This window comes from Glandiceps talaboti, chromosome 7 (assembly GCF_964340395.1).
Source record: "Glandiceps talaboti chromosome 7, keGlaTala1.1, whole genome shotgun sequence".
In the NCBI taxonomy this organism is placed as follows: domain Eukaryota; kingdom Metazoa; phylum Hemichordata; class Enteropneusta; family Spengelidae; genus Glandiceps; species Glandiceps talaboti.
In genome coordinates this window covers 23,681,868-23,708,432 of record NC_135555.1, presented here as the reverse complement: position 1 = coordinate 23,708,432, position 26,565 = coordinate 23,681,868, and the positions used below count along the sequence as shown (strand labels likewise).

The 26,565-nt window shown below is 35.2% G+C and overlaps 1 protein-coding gene across 1 annotated transcript in view; it reads left to right on the top strand.

The window, feature by feature from the left end:
* LOC144437255 (1-phosphatidylinositol 4,5-bisphosphate phosphodiesterase gamma-1-like) overlaps nucleotides 1-26,565 on the top strand; it is an 85,163-nt gene that overhangs the window by 27,779 nt on the left and 30,819 nt on the right. The window contains exons 2-5 of the mRNA XM_078126156.1: nucleotides 16,377-16,526; nucleotides 18,211-18,304; nucleotides 18,905-18,952; nucleotides 24,078-24,125. Of these exons, the coding sequence (XP_077982282.1) occupies nucleotides 16,377-16,526; nucleotides 18,211-18,304; nucleotides 18,905-18,952; nucleotides 24,078-24,125 (340 nt within the window). The remainder of the gene's footprint in view (nucleotides 1-16,376; nucleotides 16,527-18,210; nucleotides 18,305-18,904; nucleotides 18,953-24,077; nucleotides 24,126-26,565) is intronic.

The following is a 26,565-nucleotide window of genomic DNA, read 5'->3' as shown; positions in this document are numbered from 1 at the left end:
GTGTTGGGAACGCTAAACTGCATCATGTTGGAGTCCACGGTGTTGGGAACGCTAAACTGCATCATGTTGGAGTCCATGGTGTTGGGAACGCTAAACTGCATCATGTTGGAGTCCACAGTGTTAGGAACGCTAAACTGCATCATGTTGGAGTCCATGGTGTTGGGACTGCTAAACTGCATCATGATGGAGTCCATGGTGTTGGGAACGCTAAACTGCATCATGTTGGAGTCCATGGTGTTGGGAACGCTAAACTGCATCATGTTGGAGTCTCAAATTTACACATTTCTGTAGCTAATTAAAGGTGTACATTACCTTGGAAATGTTAATTTGTTAAAACAGTCCCCAAAGGTAATAATTAAAACTGATGTTTGAAGCAATAGACTCTTATAGCAGCATTTGAAATGTAGAGATGGATGTTTGCCCAGGTTAAAATGATTTGACATACAAATGACATACATGGCTGCATCATGTCAGTTACAGCAGAAATATCGAAGGGTCACTGAAAGACTGGGTATCATACAAATTTTATGTTCCCCAAGAACAACTTAGATAAGAACAGGCTTCCTACAGACCACTCATTACAAATACTTATGTACAGTATAAACAACACCACACTCCTGCTGACAAGCAGGCACTAAGTGACTGTACATGTATGTGTGTACATGTGTATAGTCATGCACCATCATTCTCGCAAACCAGAGCATTTTTTCCCAGCTGACGCAACGAAAAGTACCCTTTCGGTGTTGGCTGATAAGACTCGCTGTAGAAGGTGCACATGCAAGCAGACTCAAATGCTTGCTATCATCAATTTGTATGTGACAAAATCTGAGCCTGTAATGTGATGACATGAAATACAGTGTAGCTTGTTTGTTCCAAGGACATTGTGATTTGTATCTGTCTTTGTACAAAATGTATATTAGTTGGGGTCAGATGGCATTGTTTATATTTGTAATGAGTGGTCTGTGGGAAGCCTGTTTCTTATCCATCTAAATTGTTCTTGGGGAACATAAAATGCGTACATGTATGCGTACATGTCTTTCGGCAACCCTTCAATATTTTTGCTGTAGTCTTGGTGGTTATCCAGACTCTCGACCCTCCTTGTTTCATGTACAATCTCAAAGGTGTTCTACAAAAAATGTACTTACTGAGGCTATATACTTAACCCACTTTACAATTGTAAATAATCAATGAAGTAATTTGTTATATTATATGTATGAGAAATTTTGAGAAAATCCATACTATGCAACTACTTTTCTGACAATGTCAAAACTGAAACTATTGTAATGACCCTTAGAAGGCATGCATTGACATTAACATTATAAGAAATCGCGAAGTGTACAATATATCAAATTTTAATCAGATTGGGTCAAGTCCATCATTGTCTGTCAACCTGCACACCCCCTGTCATGTGATAAATGTCTGCTATTCAGCTCATCAATTGATATTATGTAATAGATTTGTATTTCAGTACATTACTTCTCCTTTGAAACTGAATTGTGAAAATTGACCTGTCGATGACCTTAGAAATAATACTAGCATCAAGTGATCATAGTTACATTGTAGGTCAGATCAGGTCAATCTTTTTGTTGTTTGTTTCCACCATCCAGTGACTCTTCTACAAAAACTTTTAACCAGTGACTGTTCTACAAAAATTACTAACTAGTAACTGTTCTACAAAAACTACTAACCAGTGACTGTTCTACAAAAATTACTAACTAGTAACTGTTCTACAAAAACTACTAACCAGTGACTGTTCTACAAAAATTACTAACTAGTAACTGTTCTACAAAAACTACTAACCAGTGACTGTTCTAGATAAAAAAAAAACTAACAACCAGTGACTGTTCTACAAAACTACTAACCAGTGACTGTTCTACAAAAATTACTAACTAGTAACTGTTCTACAAAAACTACTAACCAGTGACTGTTCTACAAAAATTACTAACTAGTAACTGTTCTACAAAAACTACTAACCAGTGACTGTTCTACAAAAATTACTAACTAGTAACTGTTCTACAAAAACTACTAACCAGTGACTGTTCTACAAAAATTACTAACTAGTAACTGTTCTACAAAAACTACTAACCAGTGACTGTTCTACAAAAATTACTAACTAGTAACTGTTCTACAAAAACTACTAACCAGTGACTGTTCTACAAAAATTACTAACTAGTAACTGTTCTACAAAAACTACTAACCAGTGACTGTTCTACAAAAATTACTAACTAGTAACTGTTCTACAAAAACTACTAACCAGTGACTGTTCTAGATAAAAAAAAAACTAACAACCAGTGACTGTTCTACAAAACTACTAACCAGTGACTGTTCTACAAAAATTACCAACCAGTGACTGTTCTACAAAAACTACCAACCAGTGACTGTTCTAGATAAAAAAAAAAAACTACCAACCAGTGACTGTTCTACAAAACTACTAACCAGTGACTGTTCTAGATAAAAAAAAAAACTACCAACCAGTGACTGTTCTACAAAACTACTAACCAGTGACTGTTCTAGATAAAAAAAAAAAACTACCAACCAGTGACTGTTCTACAAAACTACTAACCAGTGACTGTTCTAGATAAAAAAAAAAACTACCAACCAGTGACTGTTCTACAAAACTACTAACCAGTGACTGTTCTAGATAAAAAAAAAAAACTACCAACCAGTGACTGTTCTACAAAAATTACTAACCAGTGACTGTTCTAGATAAAAAAAAAAAACTACCAACCAGTGACTGTTCTACAAAACTACTAACCAGTGACTGTTCTAGATAAAAAAAAAAAACTACCAACCAGTGACTGTTCTACAAAACTACTAACCAGTGACTGTTCTAGATAAAAAAAAACAACTACCAACCACTGACTGTTCTACAAAAACTACTAACAAGTGACTGTTCTAGATATAAAAAAAAAACTACTAACCACTGACTGTTCTACAAAACTACTAACCAGTGACTGTTCTACAAAACTACCAACCAGTGACTCTTCTACAAAAACTACCAACCAGTGACTGTTCTACAAAAACTACCAACCACTGACTGTTCTACAAAAACTACTAACCAGTGACTCTTCTACAAAAACTACTAACCAGTGACTGTTCTACAAAAACTACTAACCAGTGACTGTTCTACAAAAACTACTAACTAGTAACTGTTCTACAAAAACTACCAACCACTGACTGTTCTACAAAAACTACTAACTAGTAACTGTTCTACAAAAACTACCAACCACTGACTGTTCTACAAAAATTACTAACCAGTGACTGTTCTACAAAAACTACTAACCACTGACTGTTCTACAAAAACTACCAACCAGTGACTCTTCTACAAAACTACCAACCAGTGACTGTTCTACAAAAACTACCAACCAGTGACTCTTCTACAAAACTACTAACCAGTGACTGTTCTACAAAACTACCAACCAGTGACTCTTCTACAAAAACTACCAACCAGTGACTGTTCTACAAAAACTACCAACCACTGACTGTTCTACAAAAACTACTAACCAGTGACTCTTCTACAAAAACTACTAACCAGTGACTGTTCTACAAAAACTACTAACCAGTGACTGTTCTACAAAAACTACTAACTAGTAACTGTTCTACAAAAACTACCAACCACTGACTGTTCTACAAAAACTACTAACTAGTAACTGTTCTACAAAAACTACCAACCACTGACTGTTCTACAAAAACTACCAACCAGTGACTGTTCTACAAAAACTACCAACCAGTGACTGTTCTACAAAAACTACTAACCAGTGACTGTTCTACAAAAACTACTAACCAGTGACTGTTCTACAAAAACTAACAACCAGTGACTCTTCTACAAAAACTACTAACCAGTGACTCTTCTACAAAAACTACCAACCACTGACTGTTCTACAAAAACTACTAACCAGTGACTGTTCTACAAAAACTAACAACCAGTGACTCTTCTACAAAAACTACCAACCAGTGACTGTTCTACAAAAACTACTAACCACTGACTGTTCTACAAAACTTACCAACCAGTGACTGTTCTACAAAAACTTACCAACCACTGACTGTTCTACAAAAACTACTAACAAGTGACTGTTCTACAAAAACTACTAACCAGTGACTGTTCTACAAAAACTACCAACCAGTGACTCTTCTACAAAAACTACTAACCAGTGACTGTTCTACAAAAACTACTAACCAGTGACTGTTCTACAAAAACTACTAACTAGTAACTGTTCTACAAAAACTACCAACCACTGACTGTTCTACAAAAACTACTAACTAGTAACTGTTCTACAAAAACTACCAACCACTGACTGTTCTACAAAAACTACCAACCAGTGACTGTTCTACAAAAACTACCAACCAGTGACTGTTCTACAAAAACTACTAACCAGTGACTGTTCTACAAAAACTACTAACCAGTGACTGTTCTACAAAAACTACCAACCAGTGACTGTTCTACAAAAACTACCAACCACTGACTGTTCTACAAAAACTACCAACCAGTGACTGTTCTACAAAAACTACCAACAAGTGACTGTTCTACAAAAACTACTAACCAGTGACTGTTCTACAAAAACTACTAACCAGTGACTCTTCTACAAAAACTACCAACCAGTGACTGTTCTACAAAAACTACCAACCAGTGACTGTTCTACAAAAACTACCAACCAGTGACTGTTCTACAAAAACTACTAACCAGTGACTGTTCTACAAAAACTACTAACCACTGACTGTTCTACAAAAACTACCAACCAGTGACTGTTCTACAAAAACTACCAACCAGTGACTCTTCTACAAAACTACCAACCAGTGACTGTTCTACAAAAACTACCAACCAGTGACTCTTCTACAAAACTACCAACCAGTGACTCTTCTACAAAACTACCAACCAGTGACTGTTCTACAAAAACTACTAACCAGTGACTGTTCTACAAAAACTACCAACCACTGACTGTTCTACAAAAACTACCAACCAGTGACTGTTCTACAAAAACTACTAACCACTGACTGTTCTACAAAAACTACCAACCACTGACTGTTCTACAAAAACTACCAACCAGTGACTGTTCTACAAAAACTACCAACCAGTGACTGTTCTACAAAAACTACCAACCACTGACTGTTCTACAAAACTACCAACCAGTGACTGTTCTACAAAAACTACCAACCACTGACTGTTCTACAAAAACTACCAACCACTGACTGTTCTACAAAAACTACTAACAAGTGACTGTTCTACAAAAACTACTAACAAGTGACTGTTCTACAAAAACTACTAACAAGTGACTGTTCTACAAAAACTACCAACCAGTGACTGTTCTACAAAAACTACCAACCAGTGACTGTTCTACAAAAACTACTAACCAGTGACTGTTCTACAAAACTACCAACCAGTGACTGTTCTACAAAAACTACCAACCAGTGACTGTTCTACAAAAACTACTAACAAGTGACTGTTCTACAAAAACTACTAACAAGTGACTGTTCTACAAAAACTACTAACAAGTGACTGTTCTACAAAAACTACCAACCACTGACTGTTCTACAAAACTACCAACCACTGACTGTTCTACAAAAACTACCAACCAGTGACTGTTCTACAAAAACTACCAACCAGTGACTGTTCTACAAAAACTACCAACCACTGACTGTTCTACAAAACTACCAACCACTGACTGTTCTACAAAAACTACCAACCACTGACTGTTCTACAAAAACTACCAACCACTGACTGTTCTACAAAAACTACCAACCACTGACTGTTCTACAAAAACTACCAACCAGTGACTGTTCTACAAAAACTACCAACCAGTGACTGTTCTACAAAACTACCAACCACTGACTGTTCTACAAAAACTACCAACCAGTGACTGTTCTACAAAAACTACCAACCACTGACTGTTCTACAAAACTTACCAACCAGTGACTGTTCTACAAAAACTACCAACCAGTGACTGTTCTACAAAAACTACCAACCAGTGACTGTTCTACAAAAACTACTAACAAGTGACTGTTCTACAAAAACTACCAACAAGTGACTGTTCTACAAAAACTACTAACAAGTGACTGTTCTACAAAAACTACTAACAAGTGACTGTTCTACAAAAACTACCAACCACTGACTGTTCTACAAAACTTACCAACCAGTGACTGTTCTACAAAAACTACCAACCAGTGACTGTTCTACAAAAACTACCAACCAGTGACTGTTCTACAAAAACTACTAACAAGTGACTGTTCTACAAAAACTACCAACCAGTGACTGTTCTACAAAAACTACTAACAAGTGACTGTTCTACAAAAACTACCAACAAGTGACTGTTCTACAAAAACTACTAACAAGTGACTGTTCTACAAAAACTACTAACAAGTGACTGTTCTACAAAAACTACCAACCACTGACTGTTCTACAAAACTTACCAACCAGTGACTGTTCTACAAAAACTACCAACCAGTGACTGTTCTACAAAAACTACCAACCAGTGACTGTTCTACAAAAACTACTAACAAGTGACTGTTCTACAAAAACTACCAACCACTGACTGTTCTACAAAAACTACTAACAAGTGACTGTTCTACAAAAACTACCAACCACTGACTGTTCTACAAAAACTACTAACCAGTGACTGTTGTACAAAAACTACCAACAAGTAACTGTTCTACAAAAACTACTAACAAGTGACTGTTCTACAAAAATTACTAACTAGTAACTGTTCTACAAAAACTACCAACCAGTGACTGTTCTACAAAACTACCAACCACTGACTGTTCTACAAAAACTACCAACCAGTGACTGTTCTACAAAAACTACTAACAAGTGACTGTTCTACAAAAACTTACCAACCACTGACTGTTCTACAAAAACTACTAACAAGTGACTGTTCTACAAAAACTACCAACCAGTGACTGTTCTACAAAAACTACCAACCAGTGACTGTTCTACAAAAACTACTAACAAGTGACTGTTCTACAAAAACTACCAACCACTGACTGTTCTACAAAAACTACCAACCAGTGACTGTTCTACAAAAACTACCAACCAGTGACTGTTCTACAAAAACTACTAACAAGTGACTGTTCTACAAAAACTACCAACCAGTGACTGTTCTACAAAAACTACCAACCAGTGACTGTTCTACAAAAACTACTAACCACTGACTGTTCTACAAAAACTACCAACCAGTGACTGTTCTACAAAAACTACTAACAAGTGACTCTTCTACAAAACTACCAACCAGTGACTGTTCTACAAAAACTACCAACCAGTGACTGTTCTACAAAAACTACTAACCAGTGACTGTTCTACAAAAACTACTAACCAGTGACTGTTCTACAAAACTAACAACCAGTGACTCTTCTACAAAACTACCAACCAGTGACTCTTCTACAAAACTACCAACCAGTGACTGTTCTACAAAAACTACTAACCAGTGACTGTTCTACAAAACTAACAACCAGTGACTCTTCTACAAAACTACCAACCAGTGACTCTTCTACAAAACTACCAACCAGTGACTGTTCTACAAAAACTACTAACAAGTGACTGTTCTACAAAAACTACTAACCAGTGACTGTTGTACAAAAACTACTAACCAGTGACTGTTCTACAAAAACTACCAACCAGTGACTGTTCTACAAAAACTACTAACCAGTGACTGTTCTACAAAAACTACTAACCAGTGACTGTTCTACAAAAACTAACAACCAGTGACTGTTCTACAAAAACTACCAACCAGTGACTGTTCTACAAAAACTACTAACCAGTGACTGTTCTACAAAAACTACCAACCAGTGACTGTTCTACAAAACTACCAACCAGTGACTGTTCTACAAAACTACCAACCAGTGACTGTTCTACAAAACTACCAACCAGTGACTGTTCTACAAAAACTACTAACCACTGACTGTTCTACAAAAACTACCAACCACTGACTGTTCTACAAAAACTACCAACCACTGACTGTTCTACAAAACTACCAACCACTGACTGTTCTACAAAAACTACCAACCAGTGACTGTTCTACAAAAACTACCAACCACTGACTGTTCTACAAAACTACCAACCACTGACTGTTCTACAAAAACTACCAACCAGTGACTGTTCTACAAAACTACTAACCAGTGACTGTTCTACAAAACTTACCAACCAGTGACTGTTCTACAAAACTACTAACCAGTGACTGTTCTACAAAAACTACCAACCAGTGACTGTTCTACAAAACTACTAACCAGTGACTGTTCTACAAAACTACTAACCAGTGACTGTTCTACAAAAACTACCAACCAGTGACTGTTCTACAAAACTACTAACCAGTGACTGTTCTACAAAAACTACCAACCAGTGACTGTTCTACAAAAACTACTAACCAGTGACTGTTCTACAAAAACTACCAACCAGTGACTGTTCTACAAAAACTACTAACCAGTGACTGTTCTACAAAAACTACCAACCACTGACTGTTCTACAAAAACTACCAACCAGTGACTGTCCTAGAAACATGTATGTATACAAAAATTACCATTAGTTGCAAAAAAAAAAGTGTGTAAGTTGCCCAACTGAAGTGTTAACTACAATATTTGGCTACTACATGTACATGTATATTAAAACAACATTTGCCTCACATTACAAGGTACAATGTAGGATGGATGTGGAGCGTAGACATAGCCAATTGGTTCATGCTAGAGTAACATAAGCCAAGTTTATGAAGCTTTTTACGTGGGTTGAATACTTACATAACAATGACTATGTGTTTTGTGATGACATACACATGTACAATGTATGGTGAATGACCAGGAGGATATCAGTGCATGTACATGTACATCCCACAGCAAGTAAAATGTCTGTACCTGTACATGTATGTAGGGCAATCAGTGACATTGAAGATGTCATGCCAACTTAATACATGGACATAATGCAAAAGGATGATGCAATATTCAAAATCAATCGTCAAACAGAAAAATGTGATGAAAAAGGATTAAATTTTACAGACATAATGAAATGTGTTTTTACTTGAACATATTTTACATTGAAATAAGTTATTCTACAATGGCACATTTCATAGCTTCTGCCTGTGAATTAATTTCTAGAAAAAAGTAAGAAGGGTACTTAGCCCATCTCTTGTAACTCCTCAATGAAAGCATAATGTTACATGTATTAGCCCCCAATGGAGGACGCCCGGAGGGGGCTACATTTGTACATTGTATGTACAACATTGGGTTCCATCCGTCCATGGGTCTATATGTGCATACATGTGTCTTACTGTCCATCCAAGCACTCTCATTTCTCTGACATTTATCAGCCTATTTCAACCAGGCTTGGCACAAAGTTACATACTCTCTGGGACATACACATGTCCATGTATGCATGTCACTTCATTTCTTAACCAATTTCTTGACCACTTTCATGATTTCGTGACAAGAAGTTGAGTACACAGAAACGCAATTCAAGTGTCTACACCCATATTATCAGAGGCAAGTGTTCTTTTTGTACTTAAAAAGAAACATACTTTGACCTTGACTATGTCTGCAAGATCAAAGAGCAAATTGCTTAATAACTTTTTAAATCTTTATCTAGAGATACCCTTCAAGTGTCTGAACCTACAGACTTACAGAGTTAAGCTTTCAGCTGGTCACTAAAGCTTTGACCTTGACCTTCATCTTCAATGTCAAATTGTTAATTGTTCAATAACTAGAAGTTTCATACCAAGAAACTACATTTTTGTACGTTTAAGTGTGCACACCCACATTATTAGAAGTACACTTACTACATGTATTTATACTTTGACCTTGACCTTTATCTTCAAGGTCAAATTTAAATTTGCAGAATATCTTTGCCATACAACAAACCAGTTGCAGAATATGTCTTCTATGGTTTGAAGTTTGTACATTTACATCAGAATCTTTTAGGAAGGAGGTGATCATGTGACCTGCATGTTTTAGTGCATAGTTGAGCTAGTTTGCTACTTGTTTGTTTGCACTTCTTGCAATCTGATTAAAATCTGATGTGGTGAAACCGACTAGATGCCTTCAATTACATCTATTTCTATCATTTTATGTCGTTTGTTTTGTTCTGGGTGATTGCTGCCTTCCTACATCTGATCCTGTGTAATAGAAAATCTTGTTTGAATCTCGCACTTTTGAGTAGCCAATTAGGATGAGTATTACATTGGCAGCTGTGCACACTGAAGAAACTGAAGAAACTAACAAACACACAGAGGATTGCGCTGACGACATGACCTGTCAGTGATGACACCGTCTCTCTCAACGATTTTGAAAGAAGTGTGCTGATTGGTTGAAGAAACCTTTCAAGATCCTTGAGATTCAAATGAGATTTTCTATTACACATGGTCAGATGTGGGAAGGTGGTGATCACCCGGAACAAAACAAATAACACAAAATGATGGAAATAGTGGTAAATAAAGACATCCAGCCACCTTCACCACATCAGATTTTAATCAGATTGCACTTCTTGTTGTGATGTCAAGTTCTCAGCTTGAATTCTCAGCTTCATTGAAGTCAGACTGCTTGATTCAGAATGTAATAACTTAGAGTTATTATTGCTTGATGTGGATGAGGTCAATTCATGTACCACAGCATGTACGTACAATATACATGTAGTGCATGCGAGTATTGAACCTATTTGCATAAATCTCAAGAACATCACATGTAAACATCATGTTTACTGGAAATAGCTTTACATGTAGAAACAAAACATGTAGCTTGTCTATAAATGGAGTGAAATGTAATGACCCTAAATGATACATTTCAAAAATGAATTCTCTGTCAATGAAGCACAATGGTTGTCACTTACATGTATTGTGGAAATTAGAAGGATCATAGATGTTATTCTCCAATATTTGTCTTCGTTCAGCCAAGGAAAATAGGAGTTACAGGGGCCTTTGTCCTAGTCGCTAGACATGTAGCATCAACTCTTAATCATGAGTATTTTCCGGTGGAATTAAGAAATATATTGGAGAATAATATACATTGTAATTATACCAGTGCCAGTAATATCAAAGAAATATTCAAGAAAGTAATGGCAATTTTGAACATTTTGACTTGTATTTCGAACACAGCAGAACCAGTGATGTAGACATGTGTTGTCATGACATAGATGAGTGTTGTCATGATGTACAGAACAACCAGATTGAAAGTATACATGTATATTCCATATTTTGTTGTTCAACTTGGTTCATGCATGATATACCATGTGTTATATTTGGTGTGAAGGTTAATGTACAGGACTTAGTCATTACTGTGTACAGACTGATATTCATGTACATGACTATTTTATATATATGGTCAGATTAGTAATGTGATTAATCACTGACTCCCACACCCTTCAATGAACTCCAAATGTCAAAGTGTTAATGACTATAGAGTGAAACTGAAAGTTTAACATGTACAGGTATTGTGAATTATACCTTCATCCTGAACCCATCACCTTGGAGAAAGAGTACATGTACATGTATAGTCCATCAGGGTATCTGCAATCAAGGAGGACAAAAACTGTGTAATTTTCAACTATGTAGTTTAGCACATGGGTGGATGTTTTCAAGAATACACTTTTACCATATACATTTGTATCACCTTTAATAGAGTATTAAAGTCACTAACACTGCATCATGTATAGTGATACTTACATGTACATACATGTATACTGCTATCAACCATGGATTCTGTTATGGTTATTCATGTGAAACTCAACTAGCCATCACCAGATGCACAACATTATCAAATTCTATGATCAAGGACATAGACATATACATTTGTATTTACATGTACATGTACAGTAGCTATCCTGGACTTCTCAAACCATTTGACAGACATGCATGTATACATGTACATGTAGTTCCACACAAGAAGCTGTTGCCACAAGTTGGAAAACTCATCATGGCATTCAAGGCCCTCTACATAAATCGTTAATATCCTCTGGCTTGTCTGACGGAGTTGCCACTGAAGGAGAGTATTCACACAGTGTTTCTGTTGACTCTGGAATCCCCCAGGGTACAACAGTACTTGATCCACTTCTTTTCCTACTTGATATCAACAAGCTTCCAGACAATGTGAAGTCCCAAGTTTGTCTTTTTGATGACAACTTAACCATTAAATCACAAAAGACTATCCTACCTGTACATGTATTTCACAAGATGACCTGAGTGAGCTCGAAGTGGGTGGGCATCAACATGAGGTATCTGCTTCAATGGGAAGAAATCTTATATACTGTACTAGTTTGCAAAGTAAGAGCTCATACTTCTATAGTCTCAATGGTCACACACTCAAGCAAGTTCCAAACAATCCAATACTTCAGTCAACATGAAATGGAACACGCATAACTATTTATCAATAAAGCATCATACTAGGTTTCCTGAGGAGAAATTGCAAACACTCTCACACAACCTGCAAGAAAATGGCACACATATTACTTATAAATTTATATGTTCAATCAACCATGGAATACATGTTTGGTGCAGCTATATGGAATGTCTGTAACCAGTGTACCCTCTAATGATAGCCAAATTTTGTTGTTGTGAATCAAAATTTTTTGTGAGTTACCACATAATAACTAAGAGACAGGGGAACACCAAATGTTGGTGTGTCACTAGAAATTGTGTGCATCAGTAGCATCAAATTGGCTTAGAGCCTAGAGGGTCGAGTGCATACAACCTAGATCACATCCAACATCAAGTGGCAAGATTGGTATCCAACAATCACAAAACCAGAGAATCGGGCTGTACCAACAAAATGCTCCAACTTCACAACATCAGACCTCTAGATGACTGCAGAAGGAAACTCTGTCTTCTACTACTATACAAGATTGCGGAGGACCTGTTACTGGGTATTCACGTATGCAGACATCTATAGTTGTACCTCATACCACAGAGACCAAAGAGATCAGTAAGACCAAGGAGATTTGAGGGATTTGCCAGTGCAAACACTATGGAAAAATTCTGCTGCAGTGTTCAGACAATTGTCATTGCTACCAGATACCAAATTGTGATACCATGGATCTAGAAGTGAGTAATAGATCCATGGTATTACATGTACAGACATTTTTCCCACAAACTATAATATGATAAGACTGGAAAAAGCGTTAGTAAAAACTGGAGCTGTTGATGTTTTCAAAGCAACTATCCAACTCAACTAAGTGCCTTCCTTCTCCATCAATCATACATGTACATGTATATCGGCTATCTGGTCATTCAACATATTTGTGCAGACAGATATAGATACACACTCTGCTCAATGATACAATAATATTTATTGCGTAGAACCACTGGTACCCATGCATGAACTTGAAACATCATACTGACTTTTAACATTTTATTGTATCAAAATAAAAACATAATTTAGTATCCATGTCGATTCAGTTAGTATCCATGACACTAAAAATGTACAAACAGAGTTAAAATCTATAATGAAACATTTGAAATCAAAATGAACTACATGGAAAATGGAAATTGATAATGAAAAGTTATACATGTATTCTAAAAAGGTGAGTTTGAAGTTGAAATTAAAAAATTGCTAGGCTTTGCGAAAGACCAATTTTTAGATGGAGGTTATTCAGCAGATGCCGCCACACTAAAAAAAATGATTGCCATGCTTTAGTGAGAGTAATTTAATTGCACATAGTTTTAAATGAGCAGCAAACCTCAAATTACATGTAGTACTTATTGTAAGCAAATGATATCAGATAAATACATGTAGCTTGGAGCAATGGAATTAATGTGCTTAAAAATAATAGTTAAAATCTTTAAAATAATTTGATATGAAATAGGCAACCAATGCAAAGACTGGAGTGATATGTACATGTGTATTAACTTTTGAATGATTTGATATGTTGAATGTGGTTGATTAAATGCTTTGGGAGTCCATATAACAGGGAATTACAAGAATCAATGCGGGATGTGACAAAGGCATGAATCAATTTCTCTGTTGCAGATCGTGATAAATATTTTTGAACAAGTGCAATATGGCAGAAGTGGATAATGGCTGAACTTCAGAAATGCTATAGTTTTAGTTTGGTTGTAACTTGAGAACAGGAGTAGGTATTATACTGATATACATCATACATGTATATTGGGGTATATGTAAATATTGAAAATATTAATACAAAATGTAAGTGAATATCATTAGTTTGGTTTAAATGAAGTTATTAAAGAATAGAATAAATAAAGCACTTTAACAAAAAAGCCAACATGCCAGGACATGATGTCATCATTGTATAAATGGCTTCTAGGTATGAATATTAATTAACCATTAGTAATAATTTATACAATATGGGTGAGAGGTAATATAGGGATAGGATTGACTTTATCCCAGATTGCATGGCTTTGCTTCCGTGTCTTTACTGTAGCTACATTTTTTGTGTTATGTTCACTTCAGCACAGTCATGTAAAAATACACTTGTAATTAATGTTTAACATTATACATATACTTGATCCATTTGAAAAATTGCATATATGACGGTATTAAAAAAACCCGCCTTTGAAAATGATACAACCAAAGTTCTTTTCAGCGCATTGGTATTAAATTTAAACACATTAAGAGTTACAATGTACAGCCCAGAAAACATAGTGTATTACACTTTCGCCAGTGATATCAAAGAAAATATCTGGAATGGCAATTTTGAATGTTTTGACTCATATTTTGAACACAGCAGAACCAGTGATGTAGACTTGTGTTGTCATGACGTAGAATGACCAGTGTACAATGTACATGTATATAATATATTCCATATTTTTTGTTCAACTTGGCTTGTGCATGATAACTATCATGTTTCCCATTTAAACAGATAATACATGTACATTGCAGCTTGGAATCTGTAAATGTGTTGGTTTAAACCAAATTATAGCTTGGAATCTGTAATGTGCTGGTTTAAACCAAATTATAGCTTGGAATCTGTAATGTGCTGGTTTAAGCCAAATTATAGCTTGGAATCTGTTATGTGCTGGTTTAAACTTGACCATTTCAAATTATAACTGGGAATCTGTAGTGTGCTGGTTTAAACCAAATTATAGCTTGGAATCTGTAATGTGCTGGTTTAAACCAAATTATAGCTTGGAATCTGTAATGTGCTGGTTTAAACAAGACCATTTCATATTGTTTCTGAATAGTTTTGAAGTCCTTGGGCAAGATTTGAACCATTGTGCTTTAGTCAATCCAGCTGTATACTGTAATTGGGACCTGATAGGACAGGTTACTTTGTGAAGGATTTAATCCTATGTGCTTACAGAGGGTGCAACAGATTGCATCTAGGGAGGTTTATGCTAATGACAGTGAAATGATAAATGTAATGTTTACTTTATATTAGATGAATTGTTGTAAATATCAATTCAGTTCTATACAGTATTGCTTTTTACAAACATTTCTGATATGGCATACATGCCCCAACATACAGTTGTGAGTTCAGTCCCAGACCATCCATCATTCTTCATTCATTTTTGTTTACTGTAGCCTGGATAAGGATATATACATGTATAAAATAAAATCATTGTCAAAAAAAGCAAAATGCAAAGTGTTTTCCCTGTGAGAAAGTTACATTAAGGACTATTATAAAAAAATGTATATACAAAATGTACATGTACCTGTAATTTTCTAAGTTGTGTCTATGTACATGTATATCATACAGATCCATGTAATAGAAATATATACATGGGGTGCTTTAGAGAGAGAAAATCATAATGAAACTGAATGTTTGCATTATCTTAGCCCAGTTGGCAAGTAAACTAGATCACCATTAGGGAAATTAAACCCATGTAGTTTCCTATACACTACTCATACATTTTGTATGTACATATACATGTATGCAAGCAACCTATAGGATTTTAAGTCTTTTTGGTCTATCACAAACCTTTCATTCAGCGAAAATGTGTTCTAATTCATTGTTGCGTGCCAAAGTCTTACCTTGTCATGGGAATACTAAAATCAATTTCCGCTATGTTTGTTGGTTCACAAATGTGTGCCCAGGCTTTAATAAGTGATGTAAATGTGTTCTGAAAACACAAACTATTATTATCGATGACATCACAATGATGTAAATGTAGTGCAATGTAGTAGCACTTAATGAATAGTGGATAGAGGTTTTAATTTACTATACCAATAACTAATAGCCAAGTATACATATTGTAGCTATTGTACAGGGATTGATAGGATGATGGATTTGGATATTGACACGTTACGTCTTTAGTTTAAATTTGTCGTAATTGAATCATAACTTCCTTGACATAATAAATGTAGTATCACTCAGTGTACTGATATGTGTATTGTAGCTCATGCAGCTACAAAAGTAGTTCCTGGTACAGCTGCTGGGGACCTCCCACTACTAACTAAATTGATACACCTCAGTTTTAGTAACACAATCTTTCTTTGTTTCTTGTTGCATTTTTCAGCCGATATTCGTGAAATCCAAGAAATACGCTCAGGAAAGAATTCTCGTGATTTTGAAAGATGGCCTGAAGATATTCGAAAGATAGACTCATCGTGTTGTTTTGTTGTATACTATGGCAATGAGTTTAGGTTAAAAACACTTTGTTGTGCAGGTGAGTTGATATTTTATGCAAATTTACATTAAATTGGAGGAACTAAAAGGAAAGAGTTGAAGGTACAGGTACACTACTGGAATAAAGTCAGTTATCGTGAATACTAGGGAATTTGTGTGTGTGTGTGTGTGTGTGTGTGTGTGTGTGTGTGTGTGTGTGTGTGTGTGTGTGTGTGTGTGTGTGTGTGTGTGTGTGTGTGTGTGAGTGAATGACTTAAAGTCAAAAAGTGCTAGATGGATTGCCTTGAAATTTGGTTGGGATATTACTGGTTGGGTTTTGATTAGAAATTGATCAAATGAAAATAATTGCAGCACATATATGTTTGTACAATATATGTGTGATTTAGGGGTAAAATGTGGTATTTTTTAACGAATATCTTCCAGTTGCATGTAGGAATGGAAGTTTGATGTTAATGGCAACTGTTTGTTTGTGTATTCATGTGCAATGCTTGGTAATGGTAATATCTCTAGTTTGTAATTTGCCAGAAGACATACATGTAATGGATATTTGATGATTCACAATCATTTTAATAGTCCAAAACCAGTTAATCTTCCGTCTGTTTGTGTCTCTGTCACTTGAATTCAGAATTAATGATTGAAGTAATAATATAGAATTGCAATTTGTAATGTATAGAATGAAATGATAGGCCATTAGTAATATATCAAAGTTATTCCAATTTTTAAAGTCACTGGATGTCTTTGAAATATGTCTTTTAATTATTTTACTACATATACATTACATGATGAATCTAGGGACCAGTGTTTCTAGTTTGTCACTTGTTTGTCCTGACTCCTCAGTTTGGTTAATTATTGTCACCTAGAATTGGACCAAAATGTCTTATTGTGACCCGAAATAGATGATTTGTGATTGTATTAGCCATTGCTACATTGTAAGCATTCACTACAAAGTCGCACATAGTATTGAATCCATAATGTATTTAGTAATACAGTTACAGACATTGTGGCTGTCTTTAGCAAAAAAATGATTATTTGATTGTGCAATTTACATCAGTGCAGTCAAGACTGACACAGAACCTATCATGTGCAAAGTGTCACTGTGGCTCACTATGGGTATTTGTGACGTTGCAAAGTGTCACTGTGGCATACTATGGGTATTTGTGACGTTGCAAAGTGTCACTATGGCATACTATGGGTATTTGTGACATTGCAAAGTGTCACTATGGCATACTATGGGTATTTGTGGCATACTATGGGTATTTGTGACATTGCAAAGTATCACTGTGGCTCACTATGGGTATTTGTGATGTTGCTTGCAGTGTTCTTATAAGGCCATGCTTTGAGGTACAAAGTAGAAAACATTTCAAGTACCCTGAGTACTTGCATGTCCTGCATGGCGTCCGTTATTCATTTCACTTCTCAAAACTAAAAAAAATGAACAAAAGTGGTTGTGATGTTGAAGTGTTATTAACTTTTAGGGTACAGTTACATGTACTTGTAATTTTTAAACCTCTCAAGTACATGTAGGTAATAACCTTGGAAATGTAACAGAAAGCTTAAGAGCAAGGTATTGAAACTCTTGATACCCCTCTTTGTACTAGATGTATGTGTGTTTGTAAAAGAATATGGGTTTCATCTGGTAACAATATACAATGTAGATAATTTAGAGCTCCCATACAACTATACATAAATAAAATCAACTGATGTTTCACTGTTGATGATTTCAGCCATCAGTAGTGATGCCTGTGATACATGGATTCGAGGTTTGCATTGGCTTCTACAGCAATCCAAGACTTCCAACCATCCACTTGTTGTAGAAAGGTAAGACTACATGCATACATTAAAATGTAGCTAGATCATTGTTTTTGCTGCAAACCTTCCATATTGGGATTACGTTGTACATGAAGATGGAGACAAGCATGTCAAAATATTTCATATAGTTTAAACTGTATGGTCTCCTATAGCTATCTGTCTGGCTTGTCTATCTTTTTGTCTGTTACTCACTCACTCACACACCCACCCACACACACCTACCCACACACACACACACACACACACACACACACACACACACGCATGCATGCATGCTCTTTTGCTCTTGCACACACTCACTCACTCACTCACGACTCTCACTCACTCACTCACTCACTCACTCACTCACTCACTCACTTAATATGTCAATGAAAAATATTTTGTTCAGTAGTAAACACTTTCTTGATTGTGTTGTAGCCACTTGTACTGTTACAAGTATCACCAATGTAAACATGTCTGGTTGTCTTTGTAGTTTACAACAGTGTTTGTTAAAAAGACATAATTTTCAAGGAAATCAAAATGTTACAGAATACTTGTTTTATCTTACTGGGTTGTATGTAATACAGGTAGCAATAGTTTTAAATGCTGAATTAATTTGTTCTCCTACAGGTATCTATGGAAAGCATTCTATGCAATGGATCGCAACAAATCAAACTCGTAAGTATTTCAGCTAACATTTCTTATAAACCAATTTACTAGTCTTACATTTTACTACGATAATACAGAGTTCTGATTGAAAAAAATAATGTCATCATTTGTGTGCAAGTTTATAGTGGCCATATGGATGAGGATTGGGTATTTTTTTTGGAATTTTGATTTATATAAAGCAATTTTTTCATTGCTTCTTAAGTGATAAATCAATGTGAAACATATTCCAAGTCCTTGTTTGTAACTCAATACATTGCAAAAGATTGATGAATGTGTAAAATATTTGTTATTGTACGTACAATGACAAACTTTTTACACATTTATTTGAGCTTTTTGCAATGTATTGAGTTACAAACACAGACTTGGTCTATCTTGTTTCACATTGATTTTTCAAGTAGGAAGCCATGATAAAATTGTTTTATACATTCCAAAATAAATACCTAATCCTCATCCAGATGGTCACTTTATGAGACTGCTTTCTGATATAGAAAACTTGAAATGGAGATTAGCTTAAATATGAGCCATGTCAGTTTTCAAATGAATCATACATGTAGCTGTTAGTGTTATAGCTGATTAGCCAATTGTCCAACAATTGTATCAACTCCTAGACTATCATAGATACAATGAACTATCCATCTGCTCTCAAAGAGAACACCACTCCATAACTGAAAATAGAGACATTGTCATAAATTATTGGTTCTGGAGAATCATTTCATGATTTTACATCACCTCCAATTACTTGCAATTTCAGAGAAACATCAAGTTGATCTTGTATATTTATAAGGGTGTCTTTACATCAAGAGAGTTAACAGAAATAATATATTCATGGTTGAACAATGAATATTCATGACTCCTAAGTGCTTATTTACTTCAGTGTAAAACATCTCATGAATATTCAGATATATCATATGTTGGAGGAATTAATCTATCTAGCTTTGGTCATAAGGATGCAAAAATTCTATATGTGCAGTCCTTACATTACAATGTAGGAACAATGTTTGAGAAGGTTGACTATTTGTAAAAAAATAAGTCATAACAAGACTGTTGTCCACTTTATTGGTTACCGCTGTATTAAGTGAGTGAAGTTTCTTGAAAATCAAGCAAAGAAACAACAATGCAAGTAAAAGGTTCATGCAGTATTACCTAAATCAGGGATCTATTGTGAAGTTTGTATAGTGTAGTATGTGGTATACTAGGCTAGGCACAATAAACTATTAAGGTATGATTGACCAACCAAACATTGTTGAATTTGAATAATGTAGGTGGTACACTAAGCTAGGCATAGTGAACTCTTAGGATATGATGGACCAACCAAACACTATTAAATTTGCATAATGCAGGTGGTATACTAAGCCAGGCATAATGAACTCTTAGCGTATGATGGACCAACCAAACACTGTGATGTGTTCCTGGCATGTTTTCAACACAGCAATGTTGATGCATTCTGATTTCAGGGTCTCATGAGACATACGTAGAGTGGCATGTACCTCACCTCACCTAGTACAGTATTAGCAGAGATTACTTATTACTTTACCATTAATTTCTCCTTTATAACGTGCCAAGTCATGTCTAGATTAGTGTCATCCCATACGCTATGGTTACTACGTGACTCATCTTGTATAAATCTGTGACTAAATAAAATAATTCCATCTATCTTGTTTTGCTTTTATCTCTGTGCCTGCATTATGCAATATTTTTGGTGCCATTTTGTTCACTTGTTTGTTGTTGATTAGCTATAAATGCAAAACATTCCATGATACATATCTTACTATCTGTTTTAAGCACCAGCAAGTTTGACTAATTCCTGAGCTTTTGGGAGTTGAAATCTTGTGAAATTCACAGAGTTTACCAAAAACTTTTACGGATTGCTATGAATATTTTTCTGGGATGTTGTATCTCAAGTAAAAAGGGTTTTTAGGATTAACTTCAAGAAAATTTTCTCACTTTCCACTGTAAAAACTGTGCAACCAAGTTGAGTAAAATATTAGGTGATGTTGAAATGTGATAAGCATTCAATTTTTGTAATGTTGAACTATGAATTGGCATGATTTATGTGAGATACTGTAGAGTTGGACATGTTCACAATGTAAATTGTAATGCAGACTATATACACATGTACTGTTCTGGTGGGACATTTTCAGCATAATGCACACTGTTCTGTTCTGGTGTGACATTCACAGTGTAATGTAGATTGTACTTTCTGTTATGGTGTTACAACTATTACAGTGTAATGCAGATTGTATGTTCTGTTCTGCTGTTTCAACTTCACAGTGCAATGCAGACTGTGCTGATTTGGATCATAGACTGTCTGGTATTCATTCAGGCACAGACAAGTAATTACTTGTTTGTGATTCAGGCTAGGACAATACAGATGTGCTCATAGCACTTTGTTTAATTTAGAAATGAGAAGGACACTATGGCACACAAGAGATACAAACTCATCATTTCAATCAAAGCTCCTATCAATATTACAGTTATTGACGTTTGGTTATGAGAAATGGTTTGGAAAATTATCTCTGCTGATGTCTCAATATTGAAGTGCCTGTGGTCAGAAATGAGTTGTCAGAGAAAAAGTTGAAAATATTGCCAAACATACAGCAGAAATTATGTTTCCCTTCTAGCTATTGAGTTTTGGTTCATTACAATCTGTTGTGCTTTAGACGGCAGAGTTCAGTCAAAGTAATTCATTTTGTATGTTATTGTATAATAGTATACATTTGTAAGCATACAGGAAGTAGGCAAAATGTACCTGAGCTCTAGATTTCCTACCTAAATATTGGTAGACGGTGTAGAAAATGTATCTAATTTTACCAGATTGCCAACCGTGTTATTATGGTTTCCATAGTGAGTAAGACCACACACAGATAGAGTGAAATATGAAGATAAGGAAGATCATACAATCATGTATATCATATACTCTGAAAGTGAGAGTGCAATTTTCTTGGAATTACATTGTGTGAATGAAAGGAGGCATGCCTTTAACTATCTGGTGGTCATGTCAGTGTGCTGCCATGAACTTTGACCTGTTTGAGAATGAAATCATCCTACCCATATTTAGTTGAGAGATAATGAAAGTAGTCATGATATCGGATATCTCAAGACTTGTACATTTACAAGTAAAAGCCGAGACCAGGTGGCAGTCTATGTTGTTTTAAGTACTATTGTCCACTGGGATAATATTTTACTGCTAAGTGTATTTCATCTGCCTGTCATTATGGACTTCCCATCAAATAACATGTACATGTAATTTACTTGTTATGAAGTAGATGAACATATAAGTACAATTAGTAGATTGCATACACTGCAATCAGGCCAGCAGGTCACTTCAAGGTTATAGGGTTGACTGACATCTATACAATTGTGGACCAGAAAGCTTTCAAGTCAAGCACAGAAATGGCCTTGATCTGATTCACCATCATTTTCTTTGCTCCATTACACCACCAACATTCACATGTAGCACTCGTAGAGATATTGGAAAACAAGGAAAGATAAACAGGTTTCTTTCTTCAGATTGCTTTTTGTTGACATGGCAACCTTGTCAATCAATGACTTTGTCATGCAAATGAAGCCTGAAGGGTATTCTAAGAAAGCATTGAAAGAGATCTGTGAAATACCATGAAGTAAAACTTGAATTGCGTAATCTGGAAGTCTGGAACTCTTTACTAAGCATAGTGTTATTTTTGGGTGTATATTTAGCTCCTGAAGAAGGAGGGGGTTACTACATGTATTATGGGTGCTGTCCATCTATCCTTAATATATCATTTCTCAGATAAAAAATGTATGCATGCTCAGAATATACAATTTCATTTATACCTCACACAAAGGTGACATATCATATGGGATATACGAACATTACATTGTTTTGCAAAGTATGCAAATTTGACAAATTGACGGTCATATTTGTAGTTAAAAATCAATGTTTACTATATACTGGTAACATACAATTTGTGTAATGTAAAACTGTGTTACTGCATTCATGTGTCTACCATATCATCAGGTACAAGGTGCCTTTTAAAGCTTTGACCTTGACCTTCAGGGTCACTTATCAAAATAAACATATTTCTTGCCTACCCATATACACTTTGCTGTATTTATTTGTTTAAATCATGTTTACAGGTAATATATAGAAGAAGAACATATACACAAGGGTTACTTTTAGTGCTCATATTACTTTTTCTCTTTTCTTAGTTTTTGTACTTTCCCTGTGAAATGTATTGACAGATTACTATGCTGTTAAAACTGTACTAGTTTAAAATTTACATTTGCCAATGCATTGGCAGCCATCTTGATTGTATTCTATATTCAGTCATATCTGAAGTATGCATTCCACTGTTATGTGGTATTATTCCAGCAGAATTTGTTTATCAAATATTTTTTTTTTTGAAATGTTAGCTAACATTGTCACTAACTGATTCTTGAATGTGCCCATGTATGAATGGATATGATTGTATACAATACGTATTATATACATGTATCTATATATGTTTATGTCTATAGCTGTGTGTATGTCAGTCTCAATCTGTCTCTGTATGTATGTATGTATGTATGTATGTATGTATGTACTATGTATGTATGTATGTATGTATGTACATTGTATGTATGTATGTATGTATGTATGTGTGTATGTATGTATGTACATGTATGTATGTATGTATGTATGCATGCATATATGCATGTATGTCTGTATGTATGTATGTATGTAATGTATGTATGTATGTATGTATGTACGTACGTACGTACGTACGTACGTACGTACGTACAATGTCTGTGTGTATGTGTATGTATGTGTGTATGTATGTATGTACGTACGTACGTACGTACGTACGTACGTACGTACGTGTGTATGTGTATATATGTATGTATGTATGTATGCATGTATGTATGTACGTACGTACGTACGTACGTACGTACATACATACATGTCTGTGTATGTGTATATATGTATGTATGTATGTATGTATGTATGTATGTATGTATGTATGTATGTATGTACGTACGCACATACGTATGTGTACATACATATGTTTGTTTGTTTGTTTGTTTGTTTGTTTACCTTACCTGTTTTTATGTCTAATCGTTCGTAACTCTTATCTGTCAATTATTTCCCTGTATACTTTTTGTTGCGTGACTGAAGGAAGGATGCCAGAAGAAGTTCATTGGAAAAGGGTTGTGCTGATTATAAGTAAGCATTGTAATGACCAGATGGAAATGTAAAATATGCAAATGAGTGTTCACCTGTTAAGTTGTGTGACTATATGTATGCTTTATTTAAAACAAGCTAATACACCACTCATCCTTTCACAGCAAGCAGAAAGGATACTGATGGCAATCCAGCAGATATTCTGTCCTCCATAGATGTGCATTTTCACTCCTTGCATAATAAAGAGCATTAAAAGCCCAATTATTTGCATGAATCACGTGATAAATGCATTATGCTTCTTGCTGTTGCTGTTTTGGATGTGAAATAATTAAGCACATAAATGATAAATTTGTCTTATGTTATGAAGTAAGATGTTTTTTGAATGACTCATGCAAATTTGTCAGAATGTAGAAATCCTACATCTTGGCTAGAAAGTTACAAAAGAAGCCCTTGATAGTATTTGTAAGAATATTATTGTAACAATAAGCTGTAGGTAACATGATTGTTTGTCAACACACTTCTGTGACTTCAGTGCTTCCTCATGAATGTTATCCTTAAAACCCCTAATGTTTGAATCCCATGGTCTTAGATTAGTGCAATCCTGTCAGTAAAGTAACAGCCTAAAGGATTAACTATCAATACTCAGGACATTCTTTTTGCCCGAAAGATCTGCTATACAACTGAATCCCACGTCTACATTTTATAAATCCTAAGCCAATATTACCCTTCACAAATCCAACTTTTTGGGCAGTAAATGCTTCCAGTTGAATACTATCAATATACATGACTAATGTAAGGAGTAAAAGATACATTTGTACTGATGAAATATGTTGTTGATATACATATTATATATTTAGCCAAAGGACATGACACATTGATGTCTGTTTACTTATGACTATATCATCCACCCACTCACCTTCACACCTACCCACATCCATGTACACACACCACACATGCACACACAGAGATACCTGCCAACACTTTAGCAATACGCATATACACATATCTTCTGACACACATGTGAACATACCCTTCTGGGTATATATACCCTCCCCCCCCCCACATAATTTATAAAGATATGCACATATACAATACCCTCTGAGGGTCAGAGGGCATTGTCCCAATGAGGGTCAGAGGGCATTGTCCCTCTGACCCCATCCTATCCCACCCTTACACGCATAAACATGCTATCCTCTGACCCTGACACACACACACACACACACACAGGCATGCATGTACATACATATGTACACACACACACACACACACACACACACACACACACATATGTACACACACACACACACACACACACACACACACACACACACAACAGTATCTCATGAACATCATACTAATACATGTTCAATAATATTTCAAGTACAATGTATATAGAGATAAGAAAATTATGCCGAGGGATCAACAATGGTTTATTTCAAATTCATAGTATTCAAATGATCTTATCAATACCATAGCTAGTTTAACAGCCTCTTTTAATTTACAATTATATATATTAACTAATTATCTGTACATGTAAACGACTACTCTTACAAGTTACAGTCCTACTCCCACAGTTTCTAAATATCATTGAATCAAGCAATTTTTCATGATGACCTTTCTTCAAACTAAATATTGTGTAGTGTCATACATTATAGACCACCAAAGAGGTGTTGAAAAAAATCCTACGTGGAAAACCTTCCCACATATTAAGTTTTAATTATGGACATTTTCACAAGCTATAAATCAAAGCTGAGAAACTTTTAATTGAGGGAAACTAAACACTTTTTAAATTGTAGATGAGAAAGTCAAGGAAAGTAAGTTTTGAAACTAAAACCAAAATCAAGTTTCTTTAATGTCTGCATAAACTAAGTACTTCCACAGCAACACGGGGTACTTTTTCTAATTTTCACCTTCTGAACAGGAAGAAGGTTGTGTTTTAGTGATGTATGTGTATATGTACGTGTGTGTGTGTGTGTGTGTGTGTGTGTGTGTGTGTGTGTGTGTGTGTGTGTGTCTACGTCTGTCTGTCTGTCTCTGTCATAATTTTTTTCAAAAATGGCTAGTTCAATTTAAATGTAATTTGGTACACATTCTCGGTTTTGGTTAGAACTTATTAGGTGTTCGTTAATTATCATATGAATATTAATGAGATATTTGCATACATAATGATTTTGGTAACTAGACAATATCCCAATAGTGAATTCTTGAAATTTCATATAAATTTGAAAATACATAAATGATAACAGAATTGTCCTAAGAAATGTGTTACTGTGGCTTGTAACCCTAATGAGTAAATTCATTATCAATGATTTACAGTAAGTATGCACATTTCAAATTGCGTATAATTTATTAAATACATCAGCCATAACAAAACACGTTTTATTTATCTTGTTGATGTATAGGTATTAGTTTTAATGATTCATTTGTATAGTTAATGATTTTCAGTAATTAGGTTTTATCTAAAGAATCCAGGCTTCACATT